The sequence below is a fragment of the Octopus sinensis genome, linkage group LG27 (genome assembly GCF_006345805.1).
Source record: "Octopus sinensis linkage group LG27, ASM634580v1, whole genome shotgun sequence".
NCBI lineage: Eukaryota > Metazoa > Mollusca > Cephalopoda > Octopoda > Octopodidae > Octopus > Octopus sinensis.
In genome coordinates, this window is record NC_043023.1 from 12,230,648 (window position 1) to 12,241,603 (window position 10,956).

At 34.6% G+C, this 10,956-nt stretch overlaps 2 protein-coding genes across 2 annotated transcripts in view; both read left to right on the forward strand.

Moving 5' to 3' along the window:
- The window catches only part of LOC115225160 (zinc finger protein OZF-like), a 328,337-nt gene that overhangs the window by 145,746 nt on the left and 171,635 nt on the right, over positions 1-10,956 (forward strand). The window lies entirely within an intron of this gene.
- LOC115225461 (zinc finger protein 331-like) lies at positions 4,999-9,782 on the forward strand. Its single transcript, XM_036513879.1, has 3 exons — positions 4,999-5,246; positions 7,445-8,056; positions 9,744-9,782. The coding sequence occupies exons 2-3, from the start codon at positions 7,511-7,513 to the stop codon at positions 9,780-9,782; spliced, it is 585 nt and encodes a 194-aa protein (XP_036369772.1). The 5' UTR covers positions 4,999-5,246; positions 7,445-7,510.

The following is a 10,956-nucleotide window of genomic DNA, read 5'->3' on the forward strand; positions in this document are numbered from 1 at the left end:
CTCCTCTCATCAAAATATACAGATATTTTTCTTCTTTTTGTTTTTATAATTTATTCCAAACAAATATCACTTCTCTTATATTTCTTCTAAATGTGATCAATGCCAATATTTAAAAATGCCGCAAATACTCTTTTGAAATCTATCAAAGTATATTTAAAAGAGAAAATTATCTCTTGCACATTTCAGACACAGAAGTAAAGAAATGCTTTCTCTCTCTCAGAGGAAATATTTTACTGTAACTCGGCAATGTTTTATAGAAGCAGGATTATAAGTTTGTCAAATATCTTTGTAGAGTCTTTTAAACATGAGACATATTGATGATTCTTTAAAAGTAAAAAATACTTTTTAGCCAATTTCATGTGATTTTCTGAAAGAAAAGAAAAAAATAACATAAGATATAGAATAGGTTTAAAAGGTAGATATTCAAAAGTGCAAATTTATAACACTTCTATTTTGCTAAATTGTAGAAGTATTAAAGTTATCCAATCTCATCATTTTTAAGAAGTTTATATCATAGAGTGGACACATGTATTATAATAACAACTCCTAGACACACCAATGAAGCAGGAAAATCTGTGACAATGTATTAATGTAAACACAAAGAGTGGTAGAACCAACTGCAGTACAGAAAAGGACATTATATGAATTTCATTGTGAATACCCGGGGATGTTATGACTGAAAGCTTTGATGGGGAGTCATGTGTCCTATTTTTTCCAGTAATAACGTATCCTATTGGAATCAAAAGGGCCATATAGCTCCTTGGAGCAGACATGATGCTCGATGTGAATTTCAAAAAAAATTCCTGCCAATTTGTTAAAGATATTGTCGAAAATATGTCATCTTGAATTTGAATGCGATTTCCCAAAATGGCATGATTTTATCGATTTTTTCTGATGGTAAGGTATTGCATGGAAAACTAACGTCAGAATTAAGTTCCTTAGGGTAACATTAAGCTTCACAATGAGTTTGGTGAAAAACGATTGCAAGTTGCGAAAACTACAATGGAAAATGTTGCATATGATAAGCTTAGATTCTCAACCCCATGTCGAATTTATTGATTTTTTTCAGAACTGGGGGAACTTTACACATTTTTCGCTGCGTTAGTTTTGAATTATGACATTGGGCTATGTGTGTGTCAAGTTTCATCAGAATCGGTTGAAAACCGTGGTCAGGGTGAGGGTACAACCTGACAGACACACAGACAGACAAACTGCCTTTTATATATAGAGAGATGCTTGACAAGTGAATGGTGCATGCTACTTGATCATGATTGATAGCCTTACAAAGTGGTTGGAAGGATGTAGGTGCAGTCAACCTACCTTGAAGGCAACTATAACGTTCCTGCACAAATTTTTTTGCTCAGTACGGTGTTTCGGACACCATCGAACAAGGGAATACAATTTACAGGATAACAGTTAAAGAAATCCTGCAAAATGCATGTAGGCAAGTACTTCTACCACACCCTACCATTCAAGGTCAAATGGGTAAGCAGAACGAATTATAGATACTTTCAAGCGAGCGCCAAATACAGGAAGGAACCAGTTAAGCAATGATTAAGGGCTAACTAAATTCTTTTCAACAATAGCGATCAGCCATCATTTCTATATGTCGTCTCCACATTTTTTAAATATATTTACTACTAATTTTCGGGTAAAAGATTATATAAACGGATTTTTATTTTTACTTTTGGTCAAATTAGGTAGTTTCTAGTGTTTCGTTTCTTCTGTATACGATATTTACTTTTCGTTTCAGTATTTCAGGTGCACACTCGTATTTTTATATATTCCCCATTTTCTTATACAAATTATATTGTACTTTCCTGCATTTAACTTAAATAATCAAATTTACACGCCACAAAGAAAGAGAAATTTTACCTAAACAAGATACAGATCTGACGTTAACGAATATAGGAAATAACCAAAAGTGCAATGAAATGTCTAAAAGAAAACAAACAGAATGAAAATATTAAAATAACAGCCTGGGGTTAATATAGGGCGTAACAAATATCAGAAAATCAAAAAAAAAATGTGTGTAATAGGTGTAAAACAACTTCCTATGAACGAATATGAAAAAAAAAATTCGCGCACGCGAAAGGGGGGTGGGGGAGAGGCCTCGGAAAATTCACATCGGGAAGTTCCGAAAGCGTCTGAGGAGCTGACCCGGGCACCAAAAACAAAAAAAAAATAGTGTAATATGTGTAAAACAACTTGCTCTAAACGAATATGAAAAAAAAAATGCGCTCTCGAGAAAGAGGGGTGGGGAGAGGCCTCGGAATATTTATATCGGGAATTTCCGAAAGCGTCTGAACCGGGCACAAAAACAAAAACAAAAACAGCGTAATAGGTGTAAAACAACTTGCTCTAAACGACTATCATGAAAAAAATGCGCGCTCGCGAAAGGGGGGTGGGGGAGAGGCTTCGGAAATTTCACATCTTCAGTCCACGGCCTTTAAACTAAGAAAAAATAGTGTAATTGGTGTAAAATTACTTGTTCTAAACGAGTATCAAGAACACACATTCACACATGAATCATAAACTCCGTATTTCGCAAAAAAAAAGATAAAGAGAAGAAATTCTGGAAAAAGTGAAGAAATGTTGGATCTCATTCCTTGGTTAAAGCTATTTTAAACATTAAATTTATGCTTTTCTTTGAAATAGTTCAGATATATGCAATTCTTCTCACTTATTAAGATGCATTTATCAGAAAAAATTATTATTTTGTGTCAATCCTTCCCTAATTATCCTTTATTAATTAGTTTTGGCGTGTATTTTTTTCCCAAATTTATTTTTTCACCTTTACAACACTGTTTAGTAAAGCAATTAATTATCTTTATAATTTGCATATTTGACTTATTAATCAAAATTCTCTAGATGTAATATATATTAAGTAATGCATCCTTCATTTATGTGTTCCGTTCTGTATTATGCATGCGTGACTGTTTGTATGTAAGTGTGTTTAACTGTGCACATGAATGTGAATATTAAAGAACATATTTATTTACTATGATTGTTATTTTCAGAACAAATAAATCTTTTGGCTGTTATGTTATTAATGTTATTATTATTGCTAGTTAAAGGGTGGTGACTTGGCTGAATATTTTGAGTCTTGTAGTATGTAGTTGTGTTAGTCAATATTCTGAGTTCAAATCCAACTCATTTCTTTATCATCATTATCGATGGACCACTCAAAGAGGTATGTATACATTATCATTTTCGTAACATAATTTCTGTAGTATTTCAAGATGTTTCTGACACGTATTTTGATTCACATGGCGGAGATCCAACATTTCTTCACTTTTTCCAGAATTTCTTCTCTTTATTATTTTTTTTTGCGAAATACGGAGTTTATGATTCATGTGTGAGTGTGTGTTCTTGATACTCGTTTAGAACAAGTAGTTTTACACCAATTACACTATTTTTTCTTAGTTTAAAGGCCGTGGACTGAAGATGTGAAATTTCCGAAGCCTCTCCCCCACCCCCTTTCGCGAGCGCGCATTTTTTTCATGATAGTCGTTTAGAGCAAGTTGTTTTACACCTATTACGCTGTTTTTGTTTTTGTTTTGTGCCCGGTTCAGACGCTTTCGGAAATTCCCGATATAAATATTCCGAGGCCTCTCCCCCACCCCTCTTTCTCGAGAGCGCATTTTTTTTTTCATATTCGTTTAGAGCAAGTTGTTTTACACATATTACACTATTTTTTTTTTGTTTTGGTGCCCGGCTCAGCCCCTCAGACGCTTTCGGAACTTCCCGATGTGAATTTTCCGAGGCCTCTCCCCCACCCCCCTTTCGCGTGCGCGAATTTTTTTTTTCATATTCGTTCATAGGAAGTTGTTTTACACCTATTACACACATTTTTTTTTTGATTTTCTGATATTTGTTACGCCCTATATTAACCCAGCCTGGATCTTTACGGTTTGAACGGTAGTTTTTAACATAATTTCTAGGTAACTAAAAGATTTTAAACTTCGTAAACTGGTAGAATGTGTTTATAGAATATTTTTTTCTCTTGGCTCTATTGAGAAAATTCTATAGTATGTAAGATATTTGTTGTTGTTTTTCTTCAATTTCTACAATTTCAACCAATCATTGACGTCTATTGAGGTAAAAAAAAACATTCTGTGCCGTATGAATATGTCCCACGTTTAAGAAACATTGGGTTTATTTACACTTGTGAAGAAAAAAAAGATACCCTTCCCCTAATCCTGAAACAGATTGAAATGCAATAGATCGTATTTGTTTAGTGAAATTCTTTCTTTTAACTGGTATTACTTAATTAGAGTGGTCCAGGTGCGCGCACTCACGCATCCGCTCTAGCTTGTCGTGACTAGTCGATCCTACAACGACTACGTAGCAAAGTAAATAAAACACAAAATAAATAATTTTTTTTTTTACACAAAGGAAATAATTTTTTAAAAGAAAGTAAATAAAACACAAAAACACAAAGTAAGGATCGACTAGCTAGGGCGGATACGCGAGTGCGCGCACCGGGAGCACTCTTCTTAAGTAGTACCCTTTTAACTTACTCAACACATCGAAACAATCAGATATATGGCATGACACATACATAATAGAAATGTTTATATAAATATAATACTTACACAGTAATATATATATATATGTATATATGCAGAGTGAGTCAACGAGGAAGGTGTGAGAAGAATATATTGTAGTGAAAACTAAAGTCAGAGTGGACAAAGAGAGCTTCAAGAGAATTTCTTCCGCTTTGCAACAAACGTTAATTAATATTTTTCAGGTCCACATAATCAAAAATGCTGCATCTGTTTCTATAGAAATTTAATTACCAATCGTGTATATATTTAATTCGGTTTTCTCTTAAATATCAGTTGTAAAGTGGAACCGATCAAGCAATAAAAATGCGTACGAAACAGGAGCAAGAAAGCCTTTTACGAATTTATGTGAAGCACCTCTGCTCTTAATTAAAAACGGATATTAGAAATAGAGTCATTTCCCCTTGTCTGTTAATTGCTAAATCTTACCAATTCTGTTTCCTTGTTTAAGAGAGAACCCAATTTAATATACACACGTTTGATAATTAACTGTGTAAAGAAATCCGTACAGTATTCTTTATTAATTTCACCTGCAAAATATAAATCAACGTTTGCTATTAAAAATCTAGAAATTCTCTTGAAGCTGTCATTGTCCACTCAGACTCCATTCCTCACTGCTTCATCATATTTTCACATTTTCCTCGGTGACTCTTTCTATATATATACATATATTTCTATGTGAGTATTATATTTATTTAAGCATTTCTATTGTATATGTGTCATTTTATGTACATTTGCTTATTCTGACGTGTTGAATAATTAAATTAAAAGAATCTCACCAAATAAAGCCGAAATTACATGAAAGTAAGGCTGGTATTCGAATACTTTTGTTGTGTTTTGTTTTAGACATTCCGTTCCAGTTTTGGTTATTTCTTACATTGCTTTGTGTCAGTGCAATACCTTGTTTACACAACATTTTCCTTTATTTTTGGCTTGTAAATCTAAGAATTTATTTAAATGCAGGGAAATTACGATGTAATTTCTGGAAAATAGAGAATATATAAAAATTAGATTGTGCACTCGAAATACTGAAACGAAAAGAGGATGGTTCACTGAAGAAATAAATAATAATAATAATAATAATTGTGTACAGTGCTCAGGTGCACTATAACTCATCCAAAGTGTATATATAATCAGGTGTAGTTTCGGCGGATTTCGGAAAGCATGAGGGCCTTAAAGGATGCAGTGTCATGGCAGTCAACAACTGACGCAGGCAGTTTATTCCATGCAACTCTGAGCGTGAAAAAAATGTTTCCGAAAGTCATGGGAGCTGTGTTGTTTTCTGACTTTGTAGGCATGTCCACGTGTGTTAGACACATGGAGATCAAAAAGGTGTTCAGTGTTGTTGTTGGTGAGGTGGTTGATAACTTTGTTGTGGGTGTCTACCAAGTCCGTCGCCAAACGCCGGAGCTTCAGTGAATCCATGCCCAGGGAAACAAGGCGCTCAAAATATGGAACGGCATTTGTGTGAAACATTAAAACAATGTCTTTATTTTTGCTAGTTCTTCTCCGTCATTACAATTTACAACTTATATGTATATATATATATGGGTACTACTAGCGAAGCCTGGACCCGGTGTGCGCTAGCTAGTCGTAAGTAGTCGATCCGACAACGACTTGCGCGTATGCAAATGAGTTGATTTTACAGAATAAAATAAAAAAATTGTTTAAAGAAAGTAAATAAATTATTTCTGAGAACAATGAATATGATTTTTTTACACAAATCAAATAAAATGTGTATGATATATTCTTTTACTAGTTTTTAGTTTTTGGACAGCATCCATGGTAGGTACATCATTCAGGTATATATATATATATATATATATATATATATATATATATATATATATATATATATATGTATATATGTTTGTTTTGTTTTGTTTTGTTTGTTTGTTTATTTACACTAAACCACCACCACCACCCTTGTCTTGATCATTAATTAGACCCATTGGTTGTCCTCCAACCTACAACACAACTCATTTGCATACACGCAAGTCGTTGTAGGATCGACTACTTACGACTAGCTAGCGTGTGTGCGCGCACCGGGTCCAATCTTCGCTAGTAGTACCATATATATATATATATATATATATTGTATAGAGGGCATTATTACACATAAATGCCACACGCATTTATGTGTAATAATGCCCTCTATACAATATAAATAAATATTTGCAAAGAAAAAATTTACAATTTTTTTCTCTTATTAGGTTTTTCAAGCTAACTACTTGATAATTTCTTGTTAAGATTTCTTATTAAGATTTTATCCTATTTTTTAAATTTATAAAAATATATATATAAGTGGGGTACAAAGGAAGTCTTCTCAATAATTTAAAAAGGCAGAAAAGAAAAATTAGGGATAATTGTAAAGGATGTGTATCATGATGAAGAAAATGAACGATTTAAGTAAAATAAGAAAAAAACACTTCAAATCATGTTACTTTTTTTATTAATTGCTTCAGAAATACAGCATGACTTCCGGTCTGAGATTCGAACCCGTGATCCCTCGACCGCGAGTCCGCTGCTCTAACCACTAGGCCATGTGCCTCCACATCTGTATTACTAAACAAAGCTGTGTTGACAAGATAGAACTCCAAGGTGAAAACATTGGTTATCTAGGCCATTAACATCTATATTGGTGTGTGTGTGTGAGAGAGAGAAAGAGCGTGTGTGTCACAGATTTAATGTCCAGGAGTTGCTATTATAATTATTGAATCTGCTCGTAATTTATTAACTTATGGGTAAGTTTATTAGTTTGAATGCAGGTTTACTTCTACAATCCATTAAAACAGAAATGGCATAAATTTGCATTTTTGAATATCTACCTTTTAAACCTATTCTATGTTTTATATTATTTTTTTCTATTCTTTCAGGAAAAGAAGAAAAATATTTGGTGAAAGAAGAAATATTCTTCGATTGATTTTATTTTTTCTGAAGAGATGACAGAAGAATTAGGACAATCCTCACATGACTTCTCAGAAGAAAGTAAATTCAATGAACACAAACGAATTCATACAGGGGAGAAACTTTATCCCTGTGATATCTGTGGGAAATCATTCTCTTCTGCAAGAAACTTGATTGCACACAAGCATATTCATACAGGAGAGAAACCATATCAATGTGATATCTGTGGTAAATTTTTCACTAAAATCTATAGCTTAACTAAACACAAACGTATTCATGCAGGAGAGAAACCTTATCATTGTGATATCTGTGGTAAATCATACTCTGATGGCAGTAGCTTAACGAAACACAAACGTATCCATACTGGTGAGAAACCATATCACTGTGATATCTGTGGTAAATCTTTCTCTATAAATCACTATTTAACCCAACACAAACGGGTTCATACAGGGGAGAAACCTTTTCACTGTGATATCTGTGGTAAATCATTCTCTGGTGACAGTAGCTTAATTAGACACATACGTATTCATACAGGAGAGAAGCCTTATCCCTGTGATATCTGTGGTAAATCATTTTCTGATGCCAGCAGCTTATATAAACACAAACACATTCATACAGGGGAGAAACCTTTTCACTGTGATATCTGTGGTAAATCATTCTCTCAAGGAATTCACTTAACTACACACAAACTAATTCATACAGGAGAGAAACCATATCCCTGTGATATATGTGGTAAATCATTCTCTGATGGCAGTAGCTTAATTAGACACATACGTATTCATACTGGTGAGAAACCATATCACTGTGATATCTGTGGTAAATCATTCTCTGATGGCAGTACCTTAATTAAACACAAACGTATTCATACAGGGGAGAAACCACATCCCTGTGATATATGTGGTAAATCATTCTCTGATGGCAGTGCCTTACTTAAACACAAACGTATTCATACAGGGGAGAAACCATATCCCTGTGATATATGTGGTAAATCATTCACTGATAGCAGTAGATTAATTAGACACATACGTATTCATACTGGTGAGAAACCCTATCGATGTGATATCTGTGGTAAATCATTCGCTCAAAACACTGCCCTAACTACACACAAACAGGTTCATACAGGGGAGAACCCATATCACTGTGATATCTGTGGTGAATCATTCTCTAATGGCTGTAACTTAAATGAACACAGACGTACTCATATAGGTTAGAAAATCATAATTTAACTAAACACAAGCATATTCATATTGAAATCATTGCTGAATTAAACAAAAGTGCATTCCTTATCAATTGGATTCGTAGCACAGTAATATTTTTTCTCTACAATCATCATCATCATAACCATCTTTGAACATCCACTTTTCCATGCTTCTATGGATCACATAGGATTCATTGATGGAGATTTTATGCAGCTGCATGCCTGCCTTTCTTGTCACCAATCCTCACTTGTTTCCAAGCAAGGAAATATTTTTCATGGTGAGACATATTTTCTGCAAAAGACTTGAAACAAACAACTGCATTTGTATGAGAAAGGTGGTCATTTACTAGTATCGTGTAATATCCAGTGAAGGGTACACACACACACACACATCTATAAATATATACATATTTAAAAAGCATCCATTATACTCTTGGAGTGGTTGGCATTAGGAAGAGCATCCAGCCATATACACACTGCCAAATCAGAGTGCAACTTGGTGCAGTTCTGTGGCTTGCCAATTCCAGTCGAACTGTCTAACCCATGCCAGCATGGAAAGTAAACATTAAATGATGATATTTATATGAATAATTTCTAATGAGAGATATCTGACATGTTTCCCTTCCTCTCTATATAAAATTTTGTAATTCCTGTTAGCAAATGAAACACATGTAATGATGAATAAATAATACCAAAAACTTTTTTCAATCTCCTCTTGTGTTATATACTTACTCTGCAAAACTATTTTTCAAGTATAACATCTAATGTACAACTTTGGAGTAGGGGAGTCAGCATGTATACTTCAATATGACGCAATTTATATTATAACCTACCTATGTATATATATAATATTGCAATACAAATGTATTACTTTCCACTAAAATAAAGCCCCATAAGGGTAGAATTATATACATAAAACAGGTGAGTGGTAGAACAAGGCACCAATATTTACTGGAAAATAGCAATCGATACAAATACATCTAATGTACAACTTTGGAGTAGTGGAGTCAGCATATATACTTTAAGATGACACAATTTAGATTATAAACCTTTCCTATATTTTGTGACAGTTAGACAAAGGAAACAACAAATACAACAGGTTTGTATGATTCAATTATGTATTGAGAAAAATGGCAAAAATTTGCAACAAGGACAGCACAATCCGTATGGATTCTTAGAACCTTTAGAACAAGAGACCAGGAAACCATGCTGGTCCTCTGGAGGACTCTTGTCCTAAGTCACTTTGAGTATTGCTCTCAGCTATGGTCACCATCCAGTGTCAAGTTAATCACAGTTGAGGCAATCCAACGAAGAAGATAGTCTCTGTGCAGCATATAAGCTACTGGGAAAGACTCAAGAGATTAAGACTATTCCTTAGAGTGTAGGCGAGAAAGATATGCCATAATATACATCTGGAAGATCCTAGGACTTGTCCCAAACTTTGGCATCGAGAGTTACACAAATGCCAGAAATGGGCGCCACAGTGAGATGCCAAGGACTCCAAATTTGCCATCAAGATGTAGGACAAGATACTGTGTTAGCCTGGGCTTCAGAGGCCCACAGCTCTTCAATATCCTCCCGAAGAACCTGAGAGACCTGCATGAGGTGGGTGCAGATGTCTTTAAAATAAAACTGGATCTCTTCTTGTCAGGTATCCCAGATGAACCAACTTCACGGCGGGAGGTGCAGATGAGGGCAGCTGCATCGAACTCTCTCATGCACCAAATGGCAATTGCTAAAAAGTATTCGTGAAGTAAAATCATGTAGCAACACCAAATGGCGGTGCCCCAGCATGGCCACAGATCGTGAGCTGAAACTACATAAAGATAAAGCTGTTATAATGAATTTGAGAGCAAGGTGCAGAGCCATTATGAAAATATTTCAGTTCAAAGTGCAGAGTTGTTACAAAATGATTATGTCGATCCTTGTTGACGGAAAGTCCAATGTCAGAGGTCGCAGTCGCCGATTTCCTTTGTTTATTCCAAACTCTCAGCATGCCAATCCAAGCAAACAGGCGAGGTAACTCTACTGACCCTCTTGTATGTTGTACTATGTTATGTTAATCTCTTACAACAGAGGGAGATAGAACGACAGCAAATTCAGGAGGAAGACTGAACGATATTTTCCTTAAAGCCTGTCATTTTTTTTTTACTTGTTTCAGTCATTTGACTGCGGCCATGCTGGAGCACCGCCTTTAGTCAAGCAAATCGCCCCCAGGACTTATTCTTTGTAAGCCTAGTACTTATTCTATCGGTCTCTTTTGTCGAACCGCTAAGTTACGGA

What these genes read in the sequence shown, in the direction of transcription:
- LOC115225461 (XM_036513879.1), top strand. Translation starts at nt 7,511, where the DNA reads ATGACAGAAGAATTAGGACAATCCTCACATGACTTCTCAGAAGAAAGT. An exon ending in GTGGTAAATCATTTTCTGAT is followed by an intron (nt 8,057 to 9,743) that starts GCCAGCAGCTTA and finishes ATTTTGTGACAG; the next exon opens with TTAGACAAAGGAAACAACAA.